Source organism: Helianthus annuus, chromosome 3, assembly GCF_002127325.2.
Source record: "Helianthus annuus cultivar XRQ/B chromosome 3, HanXRQr2.0-SUNRISE, whole genome shotgun sequence".
NCBI lineage: Eukaryota > Viridiplantae > Streptophyta > Magnoliopsida > Asterales > Asteraceae > Helianthus > Helianthus annuus.
Window position 1 is genome coordinate 101,514,669 of NC_035435.2, and position 14,550 is coordinate 101,529,218.

Consider the following 14,550-nt stretch of genomic DNA (forward strand, 5'->3'; position numbering starts at 1 on the left):
AAAAAAGGTTACTGTGTATAAGTATTCTTGAAACAAGTGAGTGCAACAAAAACCATATTTATGAAATATAAAATTTATTCTTTACGAAATCAAAGTGCTTTTATTGAACACTTCGCTCTATTCTTCCCAAAAGTCAAATAATATAATAAGATCATTATCAATTTTATATTGAGTTGAACAAAGTTATTTAATTACTTAATAATAATAATAATAATAATAATAATAATAATAATAATAATAATAATAATAATAATAATAATAATAATAATGTATTTACTATAATAAAAGAAACTAACTTTTAACACGTGTCATTCATTGGAGGTATCCTCAAATTTGTACTTATCTTATATATTAACTAAATAAATAATAAATTAATATTAAATCTTATCATACTTTAATAAAATATTATTCTCAAATCTAACTTGTTAATTTAATATATTTTTAAAACAAATACCTCTCTTTCCTACTTTTTTTATATTAAATATATAAATAATAAATTAATATCAAATGTTATCCTAATTTATTAAAAATATAAATTTTTTATTATTTGGTATACAAAATTATATTTATTCAGCTCGTGTAGAACGCGGGGTTTTAAAAAAAAATTTATTATTTGCTATTCAAAGTTACATTTATATAATCTATGTAATACACGAAGTTTTTAAAGATATAACTTTTTAACATGCTATGTAAAATTAGATTTATTCAACACATGTAATACACGAGGTTTTTTAAGGATATAATTTTTTTATTATTTGGCAGATTTTTCAACCCGACTATACATGAGTTTTTTTAAAGATACGACGTTTTTAGTATTTAATATACAAAATTACATTTATTTAATTTGTGTAATACACATGGTTTTTAAAGATATAACTCTTTTTTAGATCTATTCAACACGTGTAATATACGGGGTTAAGGATGTAATTTTTTATTATTTGGTAGATTTATTCAACCCGATATACACGGGTTTTTTTAAAGATATGACGTTTTTAGTATTTAGTATACAAAATTACATTTATTTAATCTGGAGTGAATTTCAATGATTGTCCTTTATCTTTATACCCATTTTCAAGCGTTGTCCTTTATGTTTTCATATCAATCACGTTTTGTCCTTTAGGCCTAACCCAGTTAGTTTTTTCAGTTAAATTTGGCCATGTGCTTTGCACATGAGGGCATTTTTGTCAATTCAAAGGTTTCAGAAGCTTTGAGCTGTAAATCTGTCGTTGAACTTACCTTTGAATTGACAAAAATGCCCTCATGTGCAAAGCATATGACCAAATTTAACTGAAAAAAACTAACTGGGTTAGGCCTAAAGGACAAAACGTGTATGATATGAAAACATAAAGGACAAAACTCGTCAATTTTGAACATAAAGGACAAAACTCGTCAATTTTGAACATAAAGGACAACGCCTGAAAATGGGTATAAAGATAAAGGACAATCCTTGAAATTCACTCTTTAATCTGTATAATACACATGGTTTTTAAAGATATAATTTTTTTATTATTTGATATATATAAAATTACATTTATTTAATCCGTACAATATACGTGGTTCTAAAGATATAAATTTTTATTATTTAATATATAAAATTATATTTATTCAACCCGTGTAATATACGGGATTATAACCTAGTAATAATAATAATAATCGAAAAGGAGCTCAACTAGAGCTCTCTACAAAATTTAGTTTAGAATAGATTTGACCTTTTATGATAAAAAATAGGATAAAAGTATATAATACAAATTTTCTTAAAAAAATTAGTGGTGTATTATTGATGTGTGACTTTTTGCTTTATAAAGGATTATAACATTTATTTACCTGTTAACTTACACACCTCTAATGCTACTTATAAATCTACACTTTTGATCACTGTAAGACTTAAATCCTCAATCTCATAAGGACACATACTTATAAATCTAGACTTTTGATTACTGTAAGACTTAAATCCTCAATCTCATAAGGAGGACACATTTCGTCACATTGATACCACATGCTATAAGCTCTTTAGTATTAGCTTATAATTTATAAGTTAAACTTAAGGTTTTAGATAAAAAGTTGTCCCAAATAATTCGTTTTTATTAAATTCTCCATATGCAATTACTATTAGTATGCAACTTTGAGGCATGTGGCTTCATACGCAATTACTATGCAGCTATGAGGCATGTGGCTTCATAAATTCTTAGTAAGAGCATTCATAACAGGGGATATTCATCAAGGGCGCAACTTTGTGGGGGCGGGTGGGGGCGGCCGACCCCCAAACTTTTCACTCAGTAGTGGAGAGTATGTAGTTTTCGTATAGAAATTTTTGGGTATATGCGTTTTCGACCCCCGGTTTTATAGAAAATTTTCGGTATATACGTTTTCGACCCCCGGTCGAAAATATCAAGTTTCGCCACATTCATCCGTAAACCCTTGTGAGCATCTATGACGGATGCTTCTACTGGGGCAAGGCGTCCTTGAGCCATGGCGTTGATGGTAAAAACTACGTGGATGGAGCCAAAGCCCAAAGGTAATTTTCAAAAAAAAGGCATGGGATTGACCAAAGCTATCTTTGACCAAACATATAGTTTAAAGGGTAAAGTAGTCAAGCTAATCACAAGTTACTCCAGATCACCTGATAAAAGCTTGAAATCCTCAAATAAAAGCCAAGCATAACCAAGCTCAAGTTGTAGCTCATTTGATAAGTGAGCTCGAGCCCAAACTTCGTTATCTCAAACGTGATTAGAGTGACGAACCTATTACATTTATATAAATATAATTATATATAATATACATACCAACTATTGTGAACAGTGTTTTGACTTTTTCTGTCTTTTTGTATATTTGTATACATTTACCTCTAGAATTTCATCATTGATATTTACAACCCCTTAGCTTTCTAAAGACTTTGTAATCGAGTTTTACATGCTTATTTCTATTTTTATGTACGTGTGTGTGTAAATTCAAGTTGATTTACACTTCAACGTATTTTTTTCCAGAAATGAGTCGGGTCATACATAATATGTTTTTCGTGCTTATCTTTATGTACGTTTTCGGTTGATCTACGTTTCTAACGTAAAAATTTTACGAAACATTGCGGCAACGCGTGAAACAATTTACTAGTATGATACAATACATAAAAATATGATCATATAATTAAAAGAATAAAACAAAAGTTATCTATAAACGAGCATAGCCTATACTTTAGATATAAACCCCTTAGCTTAAAACAGGACAAGTTCAATCTCAACCGTCTAAAGTTAAACAAACCGAGCTTAAGCTTAATGTGATGTTTTACGAATAATAGTCAAAGGACCAAAACTGTGAGAACATTGATGGAGGGGCTAAATAATCCAACTTAGAATAGCATAGGAGCCAAAATAGCAAAGTTCCCAATAACTAAAACGTCCTTTGATTGCATTCACGACCTTTTGGTATGAAAAAAATAATCATCTTTATTGTTGATTTGAAATTGAATAGACGCAGCCGAGATAGACTGCCGACTTAGTATTTTTTTTTTTCCTTATTTTTGGAAATTAAAGTTTGAATAAATGAGAAACCGGTTTAAATAATTCTAGTCTTCACTAATAAAAAATAGCACCCCAAAAGTCAAACGGGGTAATACTTACGCTACAAAGACATTCGGTTATGACTTATGACTTCATAGGCAGGCTCTAAATTCTTCTATTTAATAATCTTGAAGACTTGTATAACTAACACATAATTTCAAAAGCAAAATTTGAAGACATATCTCGTGAATATATATTAAGAATCAAATAACCCCTGAGAATCGGACCATAACATCGCTGTGGACAGTAGCGCGATTGTCGCGGTTTCAACTCGAAGGCGATGTGGCCCGAGCCCAACTGCTGTTGCTCCTGCTTCCACTATCGACTTTACTTCGGCTTCTGTGAAGTCTGGAATATAAAACCAACAAATGTAACATCATGGACCAGTCATGGGTTGTGTTACGGGCCAAAATGTGTGTGTATCTGAGTCAGCCTAGGAACGTTCACGGTCCGGTCCGCCAGTTTTGAAGGAAAAATTTAAACCGAACTAGCAAACCGCTAACTAAGGTTTTGGAAAACGACAACCAAACCTGTAGGGTTGGTCGGGTTGGCTGGTTTGGCGATTAATTTTGGCAGTTCGGTGGTTTGAACTAATTTTTTTCATGGTTCTAATGTGTACTTTTTTTAATTGATTTTTCAAGGATGATAAGGACACATCCTAAATACAATACATATACATTACAGGGCGACCCTATAATGAATAAAATAAATAATAAATGTTAAATGGTTGTCTCAGTTTACTAGGCCAGTCCCAAGTTCCAAGCTGTAAACCGAACCATAAAACCGTCAAAACCAAACCACATAAATTTCAAACTGGCCGACGTGCTTTGGTTTGGACAGTTTGGTCGGTTTCAACCGTTTATGAACACACGTAAGTGTGTGTGTATGTGTGTGTGTGAGAGAGAGAGAGAGAGCTAACCGCCTTCAGGTCCAATGATAATTGAGCCAACAGGCTCTCTTTGAGACAGAGCCAATGCATTCAAAACTGGTGTAGCCTCTGCTGCAGCTATAAAAGATAGTTTCGATTGTGAAACCTAAGGGAATAACAAAGTGGAACACGAGTGTCATAACAAAGAAATAAACGAATCTTTAAACAAACTTCATAGTCCTTTTTAACTAATATAATACATAAGATCTCCACACACGCCCCGATACAAATGACTTTAACTTACAATAGGTAAGAGGCCACCAACTTTTAACGGAGGGTTCAAAGCCATTTCATGCAGCCGCTGACCTAAAACACAAGCTAAGTTATGAATATAATGAGCTAAAAGATAAACAAACAAAAAGGTGTATAAAAATGATATTTTACATTGTTTAGCCGCAGCGAATATTACTCGTTGCAATCTATCCACTCTATTGTCGGAAATTGAAGGAGAACGCTCGGTCAATAGTGGTGTTACACTGCTCGCTCCAAGCTCCTATGATTGCGAAGCACATAAATTAGCTTCTTGTAATAGCAAAATAGAATTCTAATAGAATTCTAGTAAAGTAATGCTCGCTCGATTTAACACATACTGTACATTTCTCTAAAAGCCAGTCGGATCGACCACCCTTCAGGGTACCTACATGGACATAACCATATGTCATCGAAGTTTAACTTCACACACAATAAAACACATCAAACGATTGGCGTATTCACTATCCAGAAAACTGACCAAAAGCTGCATACACGTGCCATTGGGTTGTATTGGTTGATACTAATTTTGGATTTTCAAGCGCAACAATATCTGCTCCAGTGCGGTCAATCCTCTCTATAGACCCTTTGACCAGACCTCCTTTTCCATTAAAGAGCTCTACCCTTGCAAGGATTCGAATTATGATAAGAAATACAAATTAAGCGTAAAGAAAAAAGGATTAATTTCATATATACCCGTACAAACTTGAAAATTTTCATATATACCCAACCAAAACTAAAAGGATCATATATGTCCTTACAAAGTAGTTAAAATATCAAATATACCCAATTTATTAAAAACAATCTAATAAATGATCATTTTACTATTTTTTTAACTTCAAGTTTTCATATATGCTCATCTTTTAACTTCATACTTTTATATAACACATTTTTAGCTTAAATTTATTTTTACCCCTTTTTAGTTTTATTTTTCTTGTATTTTTACCCATAAAAAATTATGCTAGAAATGAATAAATACAGTATTTGACGTTAAAAGTCATATATGAGATTTCAAAGTTTTAGAAAGAGTTAATTACGTTGTTAGTCCCTATGGTTTGTTGAAAGGAACAACCTAGGGAACTAATAGTTTAAAGTAACACTCTAAGGTGTTAACCTTTCAATTTGTAACAAACTAGGGTACTAACACTTATCCCAGTTTAAATTTAACATAGCTCAAGGGTATTACATCCTTTTTTATTGAAGATGGTTGTTTTATCCAAATCGAGCCATATGGGAATTTGTATGTTTTTAACTAAAATCGACCCGTTTGAGAGTTTGTATGTTTATAAATAAAGATGCTCGTTTTATCCGAATCGGCCTCATTCCCCATAAACTCGGTATAAATTAAAGTGTCTTGTCATTAATTGGTATGTCTATGAATCCTTCAAATACCACTTCTACAGAAAGAAAAAAAAGTGGCTTTCCTATGATAGACCTATTTATCCGTTAAGAAGCAGCAGTAGCATTTCTTTAAGATGATATACCTACGGTTGGTTATGTTTTGATTCTTTTCTTTTGTTTTGTAAATTGTAGATCCATAGTTGGCCTCTTGGTTTTAAAAAGCGTGCCTCAAGCGCGCTTAAGCGCGAGGCGCACACCCTCGGGCTTTTTCGCTCAGCGCCTAGAGTAATTACAAGAAGCACCAAAAAGGCGCGCTTTTGGGGATTTTTTTGAGCTTTTTTAACCTGAGGCGCGCCCCGTTTTTATGCATCTAACTATTGTACCTTGGGTTTTTTTGGCTTGTACATGCAGCTAAAATCATACAAAAACCACCTTGAGTTTTTTTGGCTTGTACATGCAGCTAAAATCATACAAAAAAACCTTACTTATAGCTATATTTTGGGTAGGAAAGGCTAAAAACCAATAGGATATATATGGGATATATAAAAAATATATATAATTAGCTTGCACCTCAGGTACGAAAAAAGCCCGCCACTTTTGCGATTCACGCCTCGGTTTTAGACCTCGTTGCTTTTGTGCGCCTCTCGCTTTTTAAAACCAAGGTTGGCCTCAATCCTACTATAACTAAATTGTAGTTGTAAGTTTTGGATTATTGTTAATATGTTATATTATAATTGTTTTCTGTTCTAGAACTACATTATAGATTCTTCACCACTTAAATGTCAAGAATGCTTGAGAAGGGGTGATGTGGGATCGTAGGTTTCATCTGAATTTATGGGGAACGAGGGTTTTATCTAGAGTTTTTAATTAGTTTCAATAAATTGATAATGCAAACGGACTTGATTACCCTTGAGCCGTGTTAAAATTAAACTGGGTTAAGTGTTAGTACCCTAGTATGTTACAAATTGAAAGCTAATACCTTAGAATGTTACTTTTAACTATCAGTACGAAAACGATTTTCGAGGCGTTTTCCCTTCGCCTCACGAGGTGTAAGCCTCAAGGCGAACCGAGGCGTAAACCCGAGGCGGAATTAAAAAATAAATATAAAAATAATAATACCAACTAAATTCATCTTCAAATTCAACAAAAACATACATAAAAAAGACATAAATTGCTTGAAATTGACACAAAAAGTCAAAAACATCAAAAATAAATATCAAAAACCCCTGAGAGCATTCACATCCATACCATCAAATTATGTGTGTATTGTTTTTATAATATAAAGAGTATAAAAAGTGGTTCTGAGTGGAGGAGAGAGAAAATGTTATTGTTCATCTGTATATTTGGGGGGACACTGTTCACCCCCTATAATTTTTTAATATATTTTGAAAGTGGTTGTGAGTGAAGGAGAGAGAAAATGTAATGATAAAGGTATAAAAATATATTATTTAATTGAAAAGGAGAGATAAAATGTAGTGTTTTTTAGTGTAATTTAGGATGAAAATATGATGGAATGGATGTGAATGCTCTGAGGCGCAGCCTTTTTAGCGCCTCAGCCGCTCTGAGGCGCACGTACAATAGAAACTCCCTAAGGCGCGCCTCAGAATCGTTTTTTGCGCGTTTCGCCTCGAGTCGCGCCTTGAGGCGCACGCCTCAACCATTTTTCAAAACCATGAGTACCCTAGCTTGTTACTTTCTACAAACCATTGCGACTAACGACATAATTAACTCTTTCAGAAAAATAAGGGTAAAATTGTCATTTATTAAATTATGAGTATGATTGCTTCAATGCGGTTCTAGATGTGCAAATAAAAAAGTTTGGGAACTGTTTTAACGAGGTAACATCAGACTTACATGTTTGTATGAGTTATTTGAGTCCATGTGATAATTTTGGTGGTTTTGACATTCCAAAAATATTAAGACTAGCCGAGAGATGTATCCATATGATTTCGTGAAACCGATAAAAGAAGACTGCCGATTCAGCTCATGACCTTCATTGATCATGCGAAAGCAGATACACAATTTGCCAACTTGGATTATATCAAGCCTTGTGAAGTTAATGGTTTCAACAAAGAAAGACATATCATTTACATTGGTGTATCGTTTATGGAAGCTTATTCTCGTATTACCCGTCACAATTGCAACCATTGAAAGATGTTTTTCCGGCAATGAAGCACGTGAAGTCCGACTTGCGTAATCGGATTGGCGATGAGAATTTAAGAGATAGTTGTCTATGTAATATTGAGAAAGACTTCCATAGGAAACTCTCTCTAGATGATGTTATGGATAGATTTCAAAAAGTGAAAACCTGTAGGGAACAACTTTAAATGTGTTTGTAATGACATTTGACGTGTTTTTGTTGATTTATATGAATTTTCGTTTGATTATCTTTTTTTACCATGATCCGACCCGCTAGGAACCGAAAAAAAAATATTATAAAGCTAGGAAAAAATTCATGGGTCCGCCACCGGGAGCCGGTCAGTATTCGGTGAGGGAACATCATTGGGTTACAAGTTTGGTGGCAATGATATCGAGCTCGGCTTTGAATGCGGCTTTTTGACCGGTAGAGAGGGAGGCAATTCGATGACGAAGTTGGCGGCGATTTGGGCTGCATTGGCGGTGACAAAGCTCAAACATGGAGCTAAACATGGGAAACATGCAAGTGAACGTGGCTTTGAAGCTACTGCATGCTTATGTAGATACGTAGAGAGAGACGTCTAATGTAAGTATCATCCAACCTACGCACTGCAAGTATCACCCGACCAGTGCACGACCAAGACAAGCAAGGGACATGTCCAATCCAGGCCATTTTTGTTTGTTTAGAATTGTTTCGGCTGGTTTAGAGTAGTGTTTGGCTTGTTTAGACAGATTCAGACCGTTTGAAACGAGTTTTGGCCAGTTCAGACTTCAGACAGCCAACATGTTTTTTCCCAGTTCGTGCCTTTTGCCTTGCTGCATTCAAGACGGCTTTGGTGCACCTCACCTCGCCTGGGCGTGCACACCTTTAACTACATAGCTACAATCTACTTTATTTGTTATTCAACATGAGCATTTCATCTATTTTCTCTCAAGTCTCACCCATTAGGATAACTAAATCCAGAATAGTTTCTTTCAAACACTTTCTATTTACCAACAACGACATTCTCCGTCTTGGTTCCTTAATCCTCAAGCACTTAATTCTAATTCATAACCTTTAACTTGACTCTATCTACTTTTTGTCTAATGCATTTTCTATGTACATGTAACTTAATGCCTAATCTACCCTAGCATTTACAATTCAACTACAAGTTCTAGAAGAATATCACTTTCTAACAACCATAAAATTGATTAGCTTACAAGCAATATACTGCAATACATACCTGTCATCTGTGTTGAGCCTTAGAACTTTGGTCATATGCCAGAACTCATCCCCTTGCACACGAACACCTGAACCCTAATTAATCAAACAAACAAATTAGAAGAGCAGGTTCAACTCTGAGAGAGAGAGAGAGAGAGAGAGTAATAGCTGCCTTGGAGGAAGGGAGGACGTCGGAGAAAAACCGAGGGAGACCGCCGCGAGATTGATTGGAAGAATCAGATGAGAATGCTCTGGTTTTCCGGCATGACCGGTTAACGACGACGGCCAAACGAGGGTTACAGCAGAGAGCTTGCATTTGATGCTTTGCTTCAAACAGTTTGGCAGTGTCGGGTTATGGAAAGTAGAGGTGCAACTTGCAAGTGCAACTAGACAATCCGACCCGACGAGCTGAACCGAAACCGGATTGTATACAATGGAGACCCAACCCGATTCCAGTCTTGTAGGTTTAGGACGGTTTATAGTAGGTCTGTAAATGAATCGAACGTTCATAAACTATTCATGAACATGTTCGGCGAGAAGTTCGTTTATGTTCATTTATTTAATAAACGAACGAACACGAACAAAAAAATTTATTCGTTTAATTAAATGAACGAACATTCTTTTATATGTTCGTGAACGTTCGTTTATGTTCGTTTAAATTTTAATAAATACATAAATAGTTATATTCATATAAATATTAGGTTTTCTAACTAGTTATATAAATATAATTAATTAGTATATCTATGAACTTTTATTTAGATGTGTTTTCGGATGAAATGTAATATATTAGATTTGTTTCTTCAATCATGTTAATGTTATTTTATGTTTATTCAAATATGTTTAGTTAATTTTTTTATGTTCGTGAACTGTTCGTTTAGGCTTTTAACGAACGAACACGAACATGCCCGATTTCTTAATGAACGAACACGAACAAAAAAAATGTGTTCGATTATATGTCCGTATTCGTGTTCGTTTTCGGTTAAAGTTAAATGAACGAACACAAATATGTTCGTGTTCGTTCGGTTCATTTACAGGCCTAGTTTGTAGCATGTGCTAGACGGGTTTTCTCAAAATAAATTATATTATTTAACATGATTGATATAAACTTTAATAAAAGAGACGTTTCATTACTTATGTTTGGATAAACATATTGAATCCTGTTATATGATTATTATACGTGTAAAACATATACACCAAGAAAATAACGAAACCTTAAACATGCTTAGTTCCTACAACCTAAGCTTCAAAAAAATGCGACCATTTATTCTATGGGACCGGACTACTACTCTGACACTACATTCTGATGTCGAGTAAAACTACACGCGTATTCCTGTACCCGGTCCAGTTCATGTTTGGCTATCATCAGACAGACTTGTGTATCTGGAGTAGAATCCAACCAGTTAGAACAAAGATTGTTTCCAATACGAAAAACTACTAGTAAAAACAAACTTAATGTGCCTTGATCGGTGTGGATGTTACTGAGATAACATACCAACCTAGATTCAATCTATCGAATAGGATTTCTCGAAAGATACATCGTATGCTAATCCTTGCGAGTCTCTAAGATAACATACCAACCTAGATTCAATCTATCAAATAGGTTTCCTCCAAAGATACATCGTATGTTAATCCTTGTGAGTCTCTGACTTCAGTGAAAAGCTTGTAAAATTCAATCGTAAATACCCATGTAAAAATTAAATTTATTATTTCAAAAAATATTAAACTTAACTAAGAACAACCCTTGCAAAATAAATTATTAAAATAGATATAATATTATAACCACGAATAAATGAACAAAGAAAACAACTAAACTCACAACTAAATTCTACAAGATCATGTCTAGCACAAAACCTTTACTTTTAACCGACCCGAGATCTTCAACTTTAACCTTACTAAAAAGGATCTTTACCTGTCCACGTATACTTAGGGTAAGATCCGGTTTAAGGTTTTTACAGGTCGGTTTTCATACAATCATCATGAACCATAAGATTTCGGACCATAAGCAACACCAGCCACCGAATACCGATCCCATACCGATCCCGTACCGATCCCGATCCCGATCGGTATCCACTTTTTGGCGTTTTCGGTATCGGTACGGTACGGTATCGGTATTATACCGATACCGACCCTCAAAATACGGTATAATACCGATACCGTACCGTACCGATACCTAACCGACATGTTTCGGTATCGGTATCGGTACCTAGTTTGAGTGAAATTCGGGATCGGTATTAGGCGGTATCGGTATCGGTTCGGTATCAGATACCGATATGCTCATCCCTAAGTTAAACCATAGCAACCACAATATAATTAGTGAAAAACTCATGACAAAGCAAATAAGTATCCAAAGAGGAAAAAGATATCCCTTTTATACATGTAAAACAATATCAAAGCCTAAAAAGTTCAAAGGATTGGAACAAACTGGAAAACTTTCTAATATAATTTAGGGGTTGTTTGCTTACCTCTTAATGGGTTCTTAATGTTTCAGATCTTTTACTGATTCAGCACTTAATGGTTCAGATTGTTTGTTTCGCAAGCACATGTCTGAATGGTTCAAAAATTTGCCTCTGAATGGTTGAGCATTATACTAAGTTTGAATGGTTAATACCTATAATCTGAGTTTGTCAGACATTTGCCTCTAAATGGTTTAGACCTCTTAATGGTTCAGCACTTAATGGTTCAGACATATTGCTGGTTCAACACTTAACCACCCAGAAGTTGCCAAACAGCCCCTTAGTTGCTGCTAGTTTAGACTATGGGGTGTGGAGGGATTTGGGTTGGGGGCATTGCTCGACACGTGACGAGTGTGGGATCCACAAGGTAATATTCAAAAATAAGGGGTGTGGTGTGGCGTGGCTTCGGCTGGCGTGGCCTGCCATGTGGATTTTGTTTTTTTTTTTTTAACTATTTTAAATTTCATTTGATTAAAATAACACACTAATTAAATAGAAGAGAAGATTACATATAATATTTTAAAAAACTACAAATAAAATAAAAAAAAACTACATAAAATTCGCTACATAAAATTAAAAAAAAATAAAAACTTCATGATTTCTCCATGTTATATTTTTTCATGATGTTGTGGGTTGATTTTTTTGGTTAAAAGGATGCAGTGAAGGATGTTGTGAGTTGATTTTATAAAAAAAAAATAAAAAGATATGGTAGAAGAAGTAGAGAAGTGGTAAAAAAAAGTTAAATATTAGTGGGTATTTATATTGGTTTAACTAGTTTATAGACCCGCGTACTACACGGATTGAAGATAAAAATAATGTAATTTTATAATATGTAAACCATTTTACACATAAATGAATTATTCTTATTAAATCAAATATTGTAAAATCAAGATACACATTTACAAATTTCTAAACACTTCTTTATACACGACATTTGTTGTTTTGTTTGTAATTTAACCATCCTCATCACTATAACAAACAATTAATTGGTAACCTTGAGCGAAATAGTTAAATCTAAATAAGGAATTTCAAGCATACAATTAAAATACGTATGACAAAAATTTGTTTGTGAAGACAAATTTATATATCTAATCACATATGGAAGTGATGAAACCGAGAATAATGACTACAAAGAGAATAGAGATTGATTAAAAAATTTACCTGCTGTGAGTTAACTTGCAGAGAGAGGTAGGTGATTATGAGGGTTTTGGTGTGGCTACAAAGAGGATCAGTTCAATTATAGGAGTTTAAAGAGTGTCTAATTACGATTTTTAATTCTAATTTAGAAAATCAAAGTAAATCTAATTAAAATTTGTTTTCCATTGGTAACATCATAATCAAATTCATATTAAATTTAAAAGGCTTATTGATCAAATTAACTTGTATTTTAAAAGCTCAATTACGTTGAAAATTGTCAAGTGTCATTTTACGCAGTTCTTTTAAAAAGCTTATAGATAAATTAACTTGTATTTTAAATGCTTAATTATGTTAGGAATTTCCAAGTGGCATTTTATGGAATCCTCGTTGAAGCCTCTTGTGCCCCGCCCTCCCTTATATATCCTCTTAAATTGGACAAATTAATTCAATATTATATTTATTCTTTTTAAATGTAAAAAATATTATTATTTTGATAGTTTTATTTATCATTAGTGATTACTATACTTTTTATCATTATAAATTTATTACTTTTGTTTTTTTTTTCGATTAAAACAACTCTATTGTCCTTAAAGAAATATTAAGCTTTTAAATTACTAAATATGAAATAGCTAAACAAACCTTATGATATATGAAACGTAATTATTATTATTCTGCATTATAATATTTATGCAAATATGATATATAAGTATATATTATTAATGAATTGAATAAGAAAATGCCATGTGGCATTAATATAATTTTTGAATGAGAAAATGCCATATGGCATTAATAGGACTCTTTTATATATTATTATTATTTTGATAGTTTTATTTATCATTAGTGATTACTATACTTTTTATCATTATAAATTTATTACTTTTGTTTTTTTTCGATTAAAACAACTTTATTGTCCTTAAAGAAATATTAAGCTTTTAAATTACTAAATATGAAATAGCTAAACAAACCTTATGATATATTAAACGTAATTATTATTATTATGCATTATAATATTTATGCAAATATGATATATAAGTATATATTATTAATGAATTGAATAAGAAAATGCCATGTGGCATTAATATAACTTTTGAATGAGAAAATGCCATATGGCATTAATAGGACTCTTTTATTAGAATTAGATATGTAACAGAATTTTTTTAATTAAAGTAGTCGTTTGGAACAGCCAACCAAAGCCAGCCATGTCACCTTACCCCTGCCTTACGCTAGGCTCAATCCCTACGTCAGCGGGGCAACGTTATGGCCAACACTAGCCCAGTGTGATCTAGCCAACGTTGCTTGGCAACCACCGCCCCAACCCACGCCCCACGGTCTTATATTCATGCGCACATAGTTAAGCGTGCATCCAACACACAAAGGAGTGTTTCACGTAATATCTTTTAGAGTATTACCTTCATTTTCTTCTCATCGGAAGCATTCCTACCAAGGGGTTGCTGAAACCCGGACACAAGTATTATTAAATATAGAGTAAACTGCCATTTTGGTCCCTGTGGTTTGGGCAGTTTTGCCATTTTATTCCAAATCTCAAACTTT

General features: G+C 33.3%; 1 protein-coding gene across 2 annotated transcripts; it reads right to left on the reverse strand.

Moving 5' to 3' along the window:
* Nucleotides 1-3,527: 3,527 nt before the first annotated feature.
* LOC110929436 (ribosomal RNA small subunit methyltransferase E) lies at nt 3,528-9,790 on the reverse strand. Of its 2 annotated transcripts, none has more exons than XM_022172595.2 (8): nt 9,582-9,790; nt 9,432-9,505; nt 5,213-5,355; nt 5,073-5,119; nt 4,867-4,975; nt 4,727-4,788; nt 4,474-4,588; nt 3,528-3,902 (listed from the first exon to the last, which is right to left on the reverse strand). In XM_022172595.2, the coding sequence occupies exons 1-8, from the start codon at nt 9,723-9,725 to the stop codon at nt 3,751-3,753; spliced, it is 846 nt and encodes a 281-aa protein (XP_022028287.1). In that variant the 5' UTR covers nt 9,726-9,790; the 3' UTR covers nt 3,528-3,750. The 2 variants fall into 2 exon arrangements, with proteins under 2 accessions (XP_022028287.1, XP_022028288.1); XM_022172596.2 differs by having other exon boundaries at nt 5,213-5,350; nt 9,582-9,656.
* Nucleotides 9,791-14,550: the final 4,760 nt, after the last annotated feature.

Bases quoted from the DNA above. Each gene is read 5' to 3' on its own strand.
- LOC110929436 (XM_022172595.2), bottom strand. From the start codon at position 9,725: ATGCAAGCTCTCTGCTGTAACCCTCGTTTGGCCGTCGTCGTTAACCGG. The intron at 4,976-5,072 runs GTATGTGTTAAA...TCGCAATCATAG, and splicing joins GGCTTTTAGAGAAATGTACA to GAGCTTGGAGCGAGCAGTGT. The intron at 3,903-4,473 runs GTTAGCTCTCTC...TTTATATTCCAG, and splicing joins TATCATTGGACCTGAAGGCG to ACTTCACAGAAGCCGAAGTA.